This window comes from Trypanosoma theileri (genome assembly GCF_002087225.1).
Source record: "Trypanosoma theileri isolate Edinburgh chromosome Unknown TM35_Tth_5_V1, whole genome shotgun sequence".
NCBI classification, from domain to species: Eukaryota; Euglenozoa; class Kinetoplastea; order Trypanosomatida; family Trypanosomatidae; genus Trypanosoma; species Trypanosoma theileri.
Window position 1 is genome coordinate 656492 of NW_021639847.1, and position 15577 is coordinate 672068.

Below are 15577 nucleotides of genomic sequence, written 5' to 3' on the forward strand. Positions count from 1 at the left end.
TTTTTTAATCTTTAATTATTATTTCTTCTTGGTTTTGCTATTACGTTTATTTTTAGCGATTTGATATAGAATGACTTTTCCAGAAAAGATTGCTGGTGATCCTGTTATTATTGACGATGTGTGTGCCATTTCCTTTGTACCGCAGTTTAAAGGTTGGTATGCTGTAGTTGTTTATAGTATGGCTCCACGGCGTATGAAAGTACGTGTGGACTTTACACAGTGTTCAAGATATTGTGTTTTTTATCCTTTTGTCGGTGCGGTGTCTGTAGAAGAGATGATAGCTGAACTTACCATCACACCGTATCGAATACGAAATATTGGAGTTGTGGGTCCCGATAAGGATAGTGGACTTTCCTCACGAACACTCTTATTTACGCAATTGAAGTATATTACACATATCTTTTTAGAGAATGAAGAGGGTAATATGATTCCAGCAAGTAAATTTAGAAGGAATGGAAAGTTGTTTTCATCCTCTTCAGAATCAGTACCTAATTTCTCTTCCACTACATTTGCAGATACTTGGCCTGCGAGTTTTTCTAATCTACGAGTGAATGATTTTATCGTTAGTCGGCGAACAGAAACTATTATTCTCTCTTCTGCGGATGCTTCTTCTTTAAAAGGTACAAAAAGAGGTTCTAGTGAAGGATTGGAAGTTCCACAAGTTGTACTTTATACAGATGAAATTGCGGATGGTGCGGCCTATCTTATTAGTGTAGTAAGTAAGAGCAAAATACCATATTCTCTTTTCTACCAGATTCTGTATAATGGTGAATTATCAAATAAAACTGTGGGAACATCTACACTTCTTAGCAATAGTAAAGAGAGGGATGTAAAGGAGATGAACTCATCTACTTTTTACTTTGTGCCAATGGATGGATGGGAGTGTGAGTCCATAGAGGCATTAACGGGATATTTACCCGGCAATGGCGATTTGGCACTTGGATGGGTGGTGCGAAGAGATGTAAGTGCAGAGAATTCACATCCTTCACTATTGTATCGTTGTACAGTCATTCCTTGCGAACCAGATAATGGGCAACCGTATTCACAACAAATAACAGGAGAGACAATAAGAAGAACAACAACTATGATGAAGATAAAGATGATGATGATGATAGAACAGAAGAAAGAGATATCTTTGAATTACTATGGTGGGAGAATGGTAGAGGGAAAATTGTCTTCAAGTCTACCACGAGAATCAAAATATCTTCATTCAAAGACAGGTACACCAATATCTACAAGATCTAAACATGAGAAACCGTCTATTCAGGGTAAAGTGTTTTCGCGTCTTTCGGTATCTCCGGGGAGTTCAAATAAAAGAGTAACAGGAACTGTAATGAAAGTGGATTCAACAAAACAGAAAGTAATGAATCCTTCTGAAGAGCGATGTAATTTCTCACCAGATCCTTTACCTTCTAGACGTTTGCTAATGGAAGAGGCATTTGTGAATCCAGAGAGTTTAGGAGAGGAACTGTGTGAATTGCGAGAATCCTTATGGAAGAAGAAAACTGAAACGGAGTTAAGTGATAAATATCATGAAAGTGTACATGATATGGAGACACACTATATGCAAGAATTACACATGAGTCTGAAGAATATTCGTGCAGAGATTGAAGCACAGATTGAGGAAGAAGTAGAACGTCGTTTATCCTCATCAGAGATGATGAGACTCTCTCAACAGAGTCACCTTATGGAATCCCCGCAAACGACACCACAACAGAATGATGTGAAGAATGAAAACAGTACATTAAATTCTACAGAAGAAAAAAATTCTTCTTTAATTCCATCATCTCCTGTTGCTATTATATCATCCACACTTCGACAAATTGAAGTAAATGAGATGATGGATAGAATTTCCATTGAGGCATCTGCCACCGCAGAGAGACGGTTTCTACTAATGAACTGGCAACAACCAAAGTGTCTTATTTGTGGATTGCCGGTTCCATCATGGTCACTTTCTGTGCAGGATCCAGTGAATGGCAACAAGACACATTTTTTATGTTTTGCGGAATTAAGAGAACACTTGTATACACAAGAATCCAATGACGAAAGTAATTTTTCTATAAATACGAGGGATGGGCGGAGTTTTTCTATGGAAACTCCTGGCTGAATTAAGTGAGAAATGATTAAAAAAAAAAAAAAGAGTACCAAATGGTTATGAAGAGTTTGAAAGAATAAAAAAAGAAAAAAGAAGTTATGATGTAACGTTTTTATTTATTTGTTTATTTGGTTTTTTTTTTTATTTCCTTTTGATACTATCGTATTTTCTGAAAGTTTTTTTTTTTGATGTCTTTTTCATTTAATTTTAGTTGTTATTATTTCTTTCTTGTAGTGTGGAATGCCTGAATGTATATACAAACGGAAATACAATCTGTGCTTCTTGTGGATTTCCTCTGCAATGCTTTTTATTTATTTATTTATTTATTTATTTGATGCTTTTTCTTCCTTTTTTTTTCTATCTTATCTGGAGTAGCGTAATCATACTTTCTCTTCACCTTTGATTACTCAAGGGAAGAAAGAAAAAGAAAAGAAACAAGGGAAAACAGAAAGAGACTAAAACACCCAAACAAGACGTTTTGGTAACGAGAGGGGGTATAAATTAAAAAGAAAAAGAAGACGTATATATAAATATTTATATATACACATAAACAGAGAACCAATTATATTGGAAGAAGAATAGGAACAGGTTTTTCTTTTCTCTGAAATTTTATCTCCTTATTTTCGTTTAATAATAACAACAAGAAGAAAGAAAAAAAAAAAGAAAATGTCGGCCCCACATGGTATGCTGATTTACAATAATGACATCACGGCGGATAGTCTTGTCGATACAAAGGGAACCCGCAAGATAACGGAAGAGGTGTCAAGTAAAATGCCCAACTCATCTTTGTTTAAATTGGATAAGGAGGACCACACCTTAGCAAACATTCTGCGTATGAAATTACACGAAAATCCGCTTGTGCACATTGCCGGTTATCGTGTGCCTCACCCAACACAACATCGTGTGGAGTTGCGAGTGCAAACCTCTTCAGATGGATCTGGTCGACCTATTCCAACACCGAAGGAGGCATTGTTAGAGGCCATCGATGCATGCATGCAGGATATTCAAACCTTTGAGGAACAATTGCGAAGAGAGGCACATGCGAAAGGTCTTGAAGTGGAGTAAAGTCTTCTTTTTATTCTTCTTCTTCTTTTTAACTACTCACAGTGTTATTTGGTTTTGTTGAGGTGAGTAGAAAATGGTGGTGGGCGTTTATTATTATTATTATTATTTATTGAAGGAGTTTGTTCAGTGAGAAATTCTCAACGGTGTTTCTTTATTGACTGTTATTGTTGTTGAAGTTATATAAGAAATATATATATATATATATATATATATATATATATATCAAGAAGGTCATTCTATTTCTGTTGTCAAGTTATGATCCTTTGGTGGTATGTTTTTTTTTTTTTTTAATTATTATTAACTCTATTCTCTCTTTATTATCTTTCTTATCTCCTTAGCTGCATAATTCCTTTTTTTTTATTTCTAAGAGAAGGACAGATTTTATTATAATATTTTCATTTTCCAAAAAAAAAAAAAAAAAACAACAAAAACAAAAACAACAACAACAACAAGAACAACAAGTAGAGATGCAGACGGCAACAAAACCAGAAGCGCAACAAACAAATGTAAATCCAGGGAACGATCGACACCATGCGCATAAAAAAACTCGTGCGGATAAATTATCCACACGTCGAACAGCAGTTTTAATGCGAAATCCAATGAGTATTACACTTATGGTATTATGGGCTATTGCTTGTGAGGGGGCATTGATGCTTAATATATTAGCTGATGTATTTCAGAGTCAAGCACCTGTATTCCCCTTGGTCCCTACTATAATTACAAGCATTGGATTAAATACACTTTGTGCTTTCCTTACATCCATAATGGGACGATTAACACTTCGAAACTTTCGTATGTATCAACCTTTCCTTGGAGGTCAAGCCTTTGTCGTTATGCAAGGATTTGGATATGGTATACTAGTGATATCTAGTGTTTTACTTTTTGTATATGTGGAATATCTTGATTCCGCTTCACCTGTATTTCGTTACGGAACACTTACCGTATTGGGCTGTTTTAGTGCGATAGCAGATATTACACTAATGGTTTCTCTCTTATTCTTTGTAACTAAACGGCATAAACGAAAAAATAATGAACGATTAGTATCAGAAGAATCAAAAAGTGATGCATCTGTTTGGTGGCGTGATCTTTCTGCTCCACCTAATGCTGAAATTGGTATAGTTGTATTATTTTGTATAGCTATACTTACAAGTTCTTCATTTGCAGAGTATTATCCAGGTATGAGACGTATAAGCTCTATTGTTGGAGCCTTTTTTCTAATTCTTGGTATGATAACGATTCATGTAGGAATAGGATACTGGTATACACCTGGTTATAGACTCTTTATGCCTAATGCTGGTGGACTGAAGATGAGTATTATGCAAGCCTTTGGATGGTTTCTTGCATGTGCGAGTTTGCAATTAGATATGGTATTATATGAAGCAGGTGCCAGTTCTTCATCATCATGGCATATACTTTGTGGTTTATGTTCTGTTATTAGTATGAGTACACTTCTTATTTTTGTGAGATTACATCGTTTCCCTACTTCTACACAGAATGAATTATCTATTTTAGCAGAATACGGTCCTCTTGTACTTACCGTTGCTAGTATTATTCATGCTGGAGTAGTTTGGGGATTAGCACTTTTACTTTCATCTGAACGTTATGATTTGGAACCACGTCTTCGACAAGGACTTATTATGTGTCAAACACTTTCTTCATTATTAACATTTACACTTCCACCTTGTACACATCTACTTGGACGAATCGCTTTTGGAAAAAAATATGGAGTTTGGATGCCTTTTAAAGGTCCATTAGAGTTTGTAGTTCTTCAAAGTGCAGGATGGACATGTTTCGGAACAGCTATATTTTTTGCAACTTTACAAATTACAGAAAGTCTTCATTTTCGTTTTATTATTATTCAATCTTCACTTACTGCACTTTCGCAAGGATTTATTCATGCATCATTACATTTATTTTATGAGGGACATAAAGGTGATGGTAAACAATGGAGTGTATCTTCACGTAGTGGATCTATATGTAGTGAAGAAATTGCTCATCCTACTGGATATGATGAGGAGGAAGATTCACTACGAGAAGAAGGACGTTCACTTGTTACATCTGTACTAAATGGAGAGATGTTAACAGCTATTCTTCTTTGTACAATTGGTTTACTTTTACGTGTTATAACAGATGTAGCAGTTGTAAGTGGAAATGAATTTGAAGAAATTATTTATATTCCTACAGATTCACTTTTAAAAGTATCTACTTTTCTTTTCTTTTTGGTGGTACCAATTGCACATATTTCAATGAGAGAACGAATTTCCATATGGCAACCTTTTGTTGGTTGTGGAGGATATGTAGCTATGCAATCTATTGGATGGTCTGTTTATGCTGTAAATATTTTAGTTGCATTGGCTAATAGTTTTCTTGGTAAACGTAAAGGTTTATTATTACCTATAATGGAAGATCAATACGTTTTCCTAGAGTATACTATGGAAGGATTATTTGCCACCATACCTCTTATTTGCATTATTATGGGAGCTTTCTTTGAAACGCAGGAACAAAATTGTAAAAAAAGTTTTCAAGAACGTTCACGTCAAGAAGTATTGGAGTTGTATAGAGTACTTCAACGAGCTATTCCAGATGAAGAAGATTTACGCCATGCGGAATCACTTTTAAAAGCTATTGCAGGTCCACGATGGATGGATCCACCAGCAAATGATGGAGTACGTCTTATTCATGAAGATGAAGAAACAGCACAAACAAGACAAGAAGCTGCTACACATATAGTAACTATTTTAGCATTAGCAGGAATATTGGCATTTGCATCTGGAGCTTTTTTAACAGAACGTCAACCTGTTTTTACTTTGGTATTTGGTCTTGCTGGTGTAACTGTAACTACTATTTCTTGTTTCTCTGTTCATTACGTTTATGGTACTTTCTTACATCGTGCTTCTGGGCGTTATTCTTTTTTTATGCCTTTTTCAGGTGGATCAACCTTTGTGACTTTACAGGCTATTGGATGGGGTTTCTATACTGCTTCATCTCTGTTAATAGCTGTTTGCTGTGTTGAAGGGCGAGGATCTGCGGTTATGTATACAGCTGCATGTGTTTTTAGTGTTAGTGCTCAGTATTGTATTCTAAATTCTATCCCACGATTTGATCCTACTCCACGACCCACATCTGTGTTGGAACGGAACGCAGAAGGTATTGTTGCTGTTCTTGCACTTATAGCTTCTTTTGGTTTTGCATCCGTGTGTGATTTGCATGTACAAGGTCGTATATCGGGTGGTGCTTCTTCTTTACTACCTATTACACTAACAGCAGTTTCTACATGTTTTGCAGTTCCACTAGGACTTGTTTCACTTAAACGTAATGCAAATATGTACAATTTTTCACCTTTCTCTATATTGGATAACTCGGTTAACTTGGATGACAGCGATGCGGATGTGGACAGCACAGAACCATCACTAGCACAAACAGGACGTTCCCCAATACCATCAGAATATCTCTCTCCATTGCCATCTCCATCTCTTGGAGCTACATTACTTCAACGTCAGACAAGTGACTACAGTAGTGAAGTGAGTAGTATGGGTTCACCACAAACTTCATCCTTTTTTTCAAATGAGTTGGGACAAACCGTAAGACGAGGTTATAACGGTCATATTCGTGAAAGGGTATATTTATCATGTCTTTCAATAGCTGTATTTTTTGCTATTTTAGTAACGGCACTTGTACCCTTTGCTTTTGGTTACATCGCTTACGGTTATGCATATAGTGGTTTTGCAGCTATTAAAGCCGCATCTACTTCACTTCAACTTCTTTTATTTGGATTCGCCATCGCTGTTTTGGTTCCAATGTTTGCACCATCTGAAGCACGTAGAAAACAAAAAACACTACAACGTCGTCTTTACGCTGCTTTTTGTTCTTTTGTTATTTATTCTATTCCTACAATGGTGGTGGTTGGTTCATTAAGTCTTCCTCTTATATTTGACACAATGGGAGCCTGGACTTTTGCTTCAACTATGGTTGTTATGTCATGTATTTCTACCCTTCCACATGTACATCTTATTTCAACCTTAACTAATGTTTGTGCACTTGGCTACTTTCTTCACTACCACATTTATGCTTGCCTTTTAAGTGGGACATCACCTTTTTCTTTATGGAAATTCATTGCAGATACTTTTGCTACTTCATTTTGGTTATTTTATTTCAATCGCTTTGTCGGAAGACCTCACCTTACTGGTCGTTTACGCAATGCCACCGCACGCGATTTTTTATACCGCTGGGTGTTTTCAGGGGTGGCTGAATACTTTGATCTCCGCGTGATTGCAGACAAGGACGACGGTGACGAAAACGACAATAACAACAATGATAAAAACAAGGTTGGCTTCAGACATGTGGATATGAATGATCCCACTCATCAGTATCTCTTCTCCTTCCACCCCCACGGTATTTTTCCCGGCACGGCGATGTGGGCCCCCATCACGCGGCAGTGGGACACCACAGTCGGTTGGAATCCAAAGACGTACGTCACCACACACGGCGCGGATGTCATTTTTTCCGTTCCACTCATGCGGGACTTTGCACTTGCGGTTGGAGGAATGGGCGTCTCGCGGCGGGGCATTGAGAACAGTCTGCAGGCCGGCAACAGCCCCATCATCGTGACGGGCGGCCAGGCGGAGATGGTGCTCTCGCGGATGAGCGACACGGAAATGCACCTCGTCACTCATCACAGCGGGTTTGTGCGGATTGCGTTGCGCCACAACGTCCCACTCGTCCCGCTGTTGTGTTTCGCCGAACATAATGTGCTCGGGAATATTCGGCTGCCGCGGCTGCAGCGCTACGCCGTGCGGCGCGTGGGATTCCCGTTTCCAACAATCCCGTACGGTCGCTGGTATCTCCCGCTGCCCACCAACCGCCCGCTCACTCTCGTCATTGGCCGCCCAGTCTACCCGGAGGACGGCGCGGTGGACGCGGAGAACCCCGAGGACGTCGCGAGATTCCAACAGCGCTATTTTGCCGAGTTGGAGCGTATCTTCTTTAAATACCGCGCCATCGCCGGATATCCAAATATGTCCCTCGTCCTTCACAATCATGAGGAAGTGCAGTACCTCACCAAACCAACAGAGAAACCACTAGTAGGAGTGAATCCAACCAAAAGAGAGATATTGCGTAGTGAAGAAACAAAAGAAATACAAGAAGGCTATCATGCCGATCAAGAAAAACAAAACACTGTTAATGATGTTAAAACAGGAGGCAGTGTGGAACAAACAGAAACAAATAAAAGATTAAACAGAATAGAAATTTAGTATTATTATTATTATTATTATTATTATTGCCATATTTGATGTTTATTTTTATTTTTGGTATAGTGCGTTTTAAGCACTTTCTTTGTCGAGGAGTCAAATAAAGTGATTACTCAAGAAGCGCGTATTACGTTTTTTTTTTTTTTTTCCTTCTTTCTTTCTTTCTTTCTTCTGTATTAGTGATACGAAAAGTAAAAAAATAAAAAGTAAAAAAAAAAAAAAAAAAACGACAATAACAGGTAATTTATTCTTGGAATACTAGAAAAAATGATGCGACTATCTCCTCTTATTTTTATTATTTTTATTTTTTTTTTCCTTTTCTCTTTTTTCTTTCCTCCGTTTTAGACTATTCTAAAGGTTATTACCAAGTATTTTTCTTTTTTTTTTTTCTTTATTGTTATAGTAGTAGTATTTTGATCAGCGTTGCTGTTTATTAAATATTATCCTTTTCATGTCTGAAGACCACGATTCCGATCTTATTAGCCACTTATCATGTGATCATATTACGAAGAATGAGGATTCATTTGATTCTTCAGGTAGTGATATTTACACTGTTCCACGGTTTTCAACCCTTTCATTGTGTATAATCTGGGTATTAGGATTAATTCTTTCTCTCATGTTTGGTGTTCTGGCCGATGTTTTTCAAGATGGTGCACCTGCTTTTCCTCTTATACCGGTAACCCATCTTGCAGTTGGCCTTAATGGACTTTGTGCATTTTTATCCATTCCATTGGGCTTCAATTTGTGGAATGGTTACAGTATATACCAACCTTTTGCTGGAGGAGAGAAGTATGTTATTCTTCAAAGTTGTGGATGGACACTTGTTGCGAGTTGCTCAACTCTTATGCTGGTTTATCTTCTTATGTTACACCCACCTGGGTATAGATATGGGGCACTTACTATTCTGCAGATATTTTCATCATTAGGTAATGTTTTATTAGGCCTATCACTTCGTTTTTTTTCACCAGCGGAAGCAAGAAGAAGAGCGAGTCGTGTTTTTGAGGAAATTGCACAAGGAAAACGTTGTAAGTCCTCTCTCCTTAATTCAATGCTTCAAAGTCCAAATTCTGAGTCTGGATTAGTTGTTATTTTCCTTCTTTCCCAGATTATACTGTGTTACTTTGGGGCAATGTTTCAAGATGCTTCAGGACCAATTATGATTATATTTACTGTATTTCATTTAATGAATGCCATTCTCATTTATTTGGTTTTATCATGGGAACAAAGGGCAGGTCACAAGATTTTCAGAAGTTTCTCAGAAACACTGTACTTTTTTTTCTCCCTAGTAATATATTTATCTGGATTTTCAGGTGGAATCGTTCTTATACGGATAGGTAATATAGTTCCACCATTCGCTTTCGGTATGACAGCACTTTCTTCATTTTTTGGAGTCTCTTCAATGCTAGCTTTGGCACGTACATCACATTCAGAAGAAAAGAAACAACCTTTATCATCCGTTGTAGCGAGATATGGTCGTTGTTTTCTTTCAGCAGGAACTGTTTTAATGGCATGTATTGTATTGGGAAGTATACATTATATAAGGAAATATAGAGCTTATTATGATCAGACTGAAAAAGGAAAAGTTTGGATTGACGGTGTGCTTCTTTCTCAAACAATTTCTTTGATTCTTCTTCTTCTTTTAACACTTGCAACACAATTAACTGGTCGTATGATTTATGGCGAAAGTTTTGGTTTTTTTCAACCCTTTTGTGGATGCAAAAAGTTTGTTGTATTACAAGCTTTTGGATGGGCATTTTTTAGTGCTTCTATACTATCTCTTACTATGCATATGACTGCCAAAAATTTTCGTTGGGCTCTTTTTGCAACAACCACAGGTGTGATGGGACACTTATTTATTCAATTATCTATTGAAGCTTTTGCAGTTGGTTGCACTATAGTAGGTGAAACATTACTAGATAATCAAAAGAAAGAAGATGTTTATGGGTATAATAAAAAGAAAAATATCTTTAATGGAGCCTTAATACTTAGTTTAATCATACAATTGGTTTCCATTATTCTTCGAGTTGTGATTGACATTTCTCAAATACAGATGATTAAATCTCATCCCTTGAATAAAAATGTGTTATTGAGTTTTTCATCACTTGGTTTCTTGGTTAGTGTACCTATGGCCCATTTTTCTGGTAAAGAGGAAGGTATTCCTTTATTTCATCCTTTTCAGGGAAGTGGTACATATATTGCTTTACAAGCACTGGGATGGGCTACATATACTCTTTTTGCACTTCAATCGATTGGGATTATCTTTTTTTCTATGAATAATACCAATCCGCCTTTTTTTCTACAAAATCACCATCCTTTTATGGGGTATACATTAGAGGGATTACTGCAAATGGCACCACTTGTGTTAATCGCACTTTCCGTTGCTGTAGAAGCTCCTCTAGCGGCTTTACGACAACGTCGACATGATAAAGTGATGGAATCATTAAATCTTCTTAGGGCAACTCTGGAAGAAAATTTTTCTCATCGTGATTTAAGGGAACAGGTAGCACTACAGTTTGCTTTACGAACCCTCGCTTCTGCAAGTCTCTCTCCACAGGGTATACGGTGTAATAAAAAAAATTTTCAACTTGGAAATAAAGATTTAACCTCTAAGGAAACAATAGCGGAACTAAATTCAAGAGAAAAAATGTCAGAAGGAAAAGAAAAAGAAGAAAGAGAAATACATTTTTCAGAATATGAAGAAGATGATGATGATAATTTATCAGTTCTCGCAAATTTATCAAAACCCCAACATGGAGCTGCAAGTTTACTTGTATTAATGTTTTGTATTGCTTCTGGAGTTGGTTATATTGTTGCCGCACTTTGGGATACTACTGTTCCATTAATAGGTCTTGTTTTTTCTGTCTCTGGATTGGGAATTTGCACAATATCATGTGTTAGTGTGCAAACCGTGTATGGAGTATTAATGCATGGTACTAATGGAGAATATACTTTCTTTATGCCTTTTAAAGGTGGAACCGTTTTTGTAACATTACAAATTGCTGGTTGGTCATGTTATGCCTTTACATTTATTCTTACACTTATGCACACTTTGGAAAATGAAAGGGGTCATTTTTTACTACCTACGGCTGCTTTGTTTTCTGTTTTTAGTCAATTGCTCATTCTTGCATCTATTCCCAAATTTGATGCACGACGACGAAGAAAAACTTATCTAGAAGAGAATGGAGAAGGTGTTGTGGCAATGTTGGTGTTTTTGGGAGCTTTTCTTTTTGCGCATTTGTATATACATGTACAGAGAATGTTTTTTGCAGAAAATGATGAATTATCAACCGCTGGTGGGGACTATTATACTGGAGTACCATCAAAACGACTAAAGGTTCCATTTTTTATTATTGCTTTCAGTTTAGTTTCAGCGGTGCCATGTTTGTTGATAACACTTCGTCGCTCTACCAAACGATGGGGTCGAGTGGCAAAATCACCACAAAGGGATCTAAACAACGAGGATGAGAGTCAATGGGAACGACATAAGTCAGTTATAGCTCAGATATTTGTACAGGTGTCCGAAGTTATGATGTTACTACTTGGTATGAGTACACCTATGGCTCTTGGTTTTCTTTGGTATTATATTGCCCATAGTGAGAAGCAGGGATTATTTCGTATCTTACAGTTTTGGTTCCCAGTGATATTATTAAGTGGCGTTCTTGCTTCTATAATTTCATTTATTCCACAAGCATTACATGTTGGTTTGGGAACGCAAATTGTTAACATAAGATGTTGTATTGTGACCTTTGCACTTTATTCAATGCCATTAATTTGTGGTATTATATTATTTTCACCACTCGTATTATTACCATTTTATTCTGTAGGAGCATACTTTACTGCATTCATAACTCCTACATTAGCAGTATTAGGAAGTTTCAAACAAGTTCGTATGGTGTTGCGTTTTTCTGTCTATGCTGTCCTTGGATATGTAACCTATGTTGAGTATCTTCGTGTAGTTGAGAATAATACAATACGTTTTGCAATGACCACACTTATTTGTTATTTGATAGATGTTTTACAATTATCCTTTTGGTTATGGTATCTTCCTTTTTATGAGGGTAATCCTGAGGAAACTGGATCGCGGCGAAATTTAGCGTTTACAAATTGGGTAAGGAAATATCTGTTTAGTGATGCTGAGAGATATTTTAATTTTCGTGTTTTTCGTGATGATGAAACTGTAGACCTGCGTGATAGTAGTAATCAGTATATATTCTCTTTTCATCCTCATGGTGTTTTTCCAGGTACGGCACTCTTTTGCTATTTCACTGAAAAATGGAGACGTTCAATTGGGTGGAATACGAATACGTATCTTGCTACACATGTCGCAACTGTTATCTTTAATATCCCACTAATGCGTGAGTTTAATCTTTCTCTTGGAGTTCTTGCTGTAACCCGTACGGCGATTCTCTCTAATCTTTCTAGAGGAAACAGTTCACTTATTGTGACTGGTGGTCAGGCGGAGTTGGTGCTTACAAAACGCAGTAATACTTTAATGTCACTCGTTGCCTATCATCAGGGTTTTATTAAACTCTCCATAAAAGAAAGAGTCCCATTAGTACCAATGCTGTGCTTTGCTGAACAGAATGTATTAGATGTTACGAAATTTCCCCGTATTCAACGGATAGCACTAAAGTTTCTTGGTTTTCCATTTCCTATGCTTCCATTTGGACGGTGGTTATTCCCACTCCCACATCCTACACCACTCACACTGGTTGTGGGATCACCTCTACAAATTCCAACGGGTGCGGATGTAAATAATCCAGAAGATGTATCTGCACTAGCTGATGCATACTTTGCTTCACTCAAAGAACTCTTTTACAAGTATCGTGCTAAAGCAGGTTATCCCGATATGGAACTTGCTCTGCATACGAAGCCAAAGAAAAAATAAGCATCTTTATTTGTTTTATAAAATGTATTAATGTGGTCATGTTTTGTATACAGACTACATACACACAAACACCCAAACACACATAACAAGGTTGACATGTATGGGTAGACGCACAATACCTTGGTGGTAGAGAAAAAAAAAAGAAAAACGAAAAAAAAAAAATGAATCTCTATTCCCCCTTTTTTTTTTTTAAATATGATACCAACACACATATGTATATATGTGTTTTTATTTGTTATTTGTTATTTTTTCTACTTTTTTTTTGGTTTGAATATGTTAATATCTTTTGATGTTTGAATATTTTCTCTTCAACATCGCCAAAGGGGCCCATATACTGTATTAAGGAGACCAAAATTTCTTTTCTTTAACTGAATCTTATCCCAAATATTTGAGGTGTTGGTTGGTTCAATAGAAAAAGATTACTACTGTTTTTTTTTTTCTTTTCGTTTTTAATGGTGCTTTGCTACTCTCCCTTTGAAGAGTGTATGAGTAATGTGTAGAAAGAAGGTGCCTGCACAACGTTGTTTTGTATCTTAACCACGTGTGCTGTGCACCTTCAATTATAATTATTCTTTTTTCTCTTTTTTATTTTAATTTTGTTTTGTTCTTGTTGTATTCACAATTTTCTTTGATAACATATACACATCTCCTCCCTACCCCCTCTTTCTCTTTCTATCCCTTTGCACATCCCTTTCTCCTCTAATCTCCATCATAATCATCTCTCTTTTTCTTTCTCTTTCTTTTTCTCTTTCTCTTTCTTTCTCTGTTTAGATGCGGCGGTGTGTGTGTTGCTGCAGCCGCCGCAAGTGGTCGCAGCGCACGTGGGCGCCGACGTCGACGGGTGGCGGGGCCGCACCGGCCAGCGGCGTGAGTGCGCAGGAGGCGCTGCAGATCGCCTACCGCCCCATGCCGCTCCCGCAGACGGTTGAGTACGAGGAGGACTTTGGCCACAATTTGATGATCCACCGCGAGTTCATCTCCAAGCGCCACCGGGACCGATTGGGGTTCGACGTGAGTGCGTTGGCGTACAGTGAGGTGGAACTGCGGCGCGGCCGGCAGCATCTCGCCGGTGTGATGAATCGCGAACGCCGCGGGGTTTCTATTGGGGCCGCAGGAGCTCCAGATGATCAAGTGCATATGCAGACAGACGTGGACCCACAAACACGAGAGGTGACTAGTGCTCGATATTTATTTAATGAGAAGCGACTTGAGTTTTGTGATAGATTTCAAAATTTCTTTCAAACAAAGTTGGAAAAGAATAAAACAAAAATACCAAACAGTGATAATCATGTCAAACATGATGATAATGCACAATATCTATTTTCTTTAATGGAGGCATGTGCAATTATTTATGGTTGTGAAACAAATGCTGCACGTGAGACATATTATCGTATGTTTCTTTCTCTTGACTTGGATTCATTGGAGGCGGAAGATGAGGAATTGCGTAATCGTATCGCAGAGGCAAAACTTGTACGTCAGTCTATTGAAGAACAGGCTGAAAAAAATTCTCTAGTACAGTTAAATCATGAACAAAAAGTTAAAAAAATTGGTAATGTTTCAATAGCTGAAGAAGAAGAAGCATTTATTGCCTCTGTTCCTGAACTTTCATTAATAGGAGATGATTTTGATAACGCAAAGACGAAAAGCATACCTGAAGGAAAAGTTAGATTTGACGAAAGTGGCATAGTTCATCATACAACTTCTGATAGCCCTAATGGAGAGGGAGAGACGGATAATAATAATAATAATAATAATAATAATAATAATAAGGATGATGAGACTCAATTTCTCAGCTCTAGTTCTTTAGAGGAGGGTACTGTAGTGAAGTTACCCGAAGAATTTGAAGAGTATGCACCATTATATAGGGCTTATCTTTCTTATGCAAAAGGGGAAAGTCCTATTGCCTCATATGATGTCTCTACACTTGGCTCTACAGGTGTAATAGCAGAACGCCGTCGTTGGCGGTCGTTAATGGAAAAAATTGTGAGGGAAGATTATCACAAAATGACAGAAATGGAGCAAATGGATGCGATTGTCCTTAATGAACAGTTACACACTGTGAAGTTTTTTGATCTAAAAGTTGGAGATACAGTGCGAGAAGTCTTGCAACTTCTTCAGCGGGAAACTGGGGAAGGATCCTCTTTGCATAGAGATACACCCATTGATGTTTCGCCTAACCATCCAGAGAGGCGTGTTTAGGGAAATTAAAATCCTTTGCTGTTGTTTTCTTTCTGTTATTATTATTATTATTATTATTATTATTATTATTATTATTATTAT

The 15577-nt window shown here is 37.3% G+C and overlaps 5 protein-coding genes across 5 annotated transcripts; all 5 read left to right on the forward strand.

The window, feature by feature from the left end:
- Nucleotides 1–70: 70 nt before the first annotated feature.
- On the forward strand, nt 71–2107 carry TM35_000053440 (uncharacterized protein; the record flags this gene model as incomplete). The annotated part of the gene is made up of 1 exon (XM_029022999.1): nt 71–2107. The coding sequence occupies one exon, from the start codon at nt 71–73 to the stop codon at nt 2105–2107; it is 2037 nt and encodes a 678-aa protein (XP_028885814.1).
- Nucleotides 2108–2761: 654 nt separating this feature from the next.
- Nucleotides 2762–3160, forward strand: TM35_000053450 (putative DNA-directed RNA polymerase II; the record flags this gene model as incomplete). Its single annotated transcript, XM_029023000.1, has 1 exon — nt 2762–3160. The coding sequence occupies one exon, from the start codon at nt 2762–2764 to the stop codon at nt 3158–3160; it is 399 nt and encodes a 132-aa protein (XP_028885815.1).
- Nucleotides 3161–3627: 467 nt separating this feature from the next.
- Nucleotides 3628–8412, forward strand: TM35_000053460 (putative diacylglycerol acyltransferase; the record flags this gene model as incomplete). The annotated part of the gene is made up of 1 exon (XM_029023001.1): nt 3628–8412. The coding sequence occupies one exon, from the start codon at nt 3628–3630 to the stop codon at nt 8410–8412; it is 4785 nt and encodes a 1594-aa protein (XP_028885816.1).
- Nucleotides 8413–8860: 448 nt separating this feature from the next.
- On the forward strand, nt 8861–13297 carry TM35_000053470 (putative diacylglycerol acyltransferase; the record flags this gene model as incomplete). Its single annotated transcript, XM_029023002.1, has 1 exon — nt 8861–13297. One exon carries the CDS (start codon nt 8861–8863, stop codon nt 13295–13297), a length of 4437 nt encoding a protein of 1478 aa, XP_028885817.1.
- Nucleotides 13298–14068: 771 nt separating this feature from the next.
- On the forward strand, nt 14069–15496 carry TM35_000053480 (uncharacterized protein; the record flags this gene model as incomplete). The annotated part of the gene is made up of 1 exon (XM_029023003.1): nt 14069–15496. One exon carries the CDS (start codon nt 14069–14071, stop codon nt 15494–15496), a length of 1428 nt encoding a protein of 475 aa, XP_028885818.1.
- Nucleotides 15497–15577: the final 81 nt, after the last annotated feature.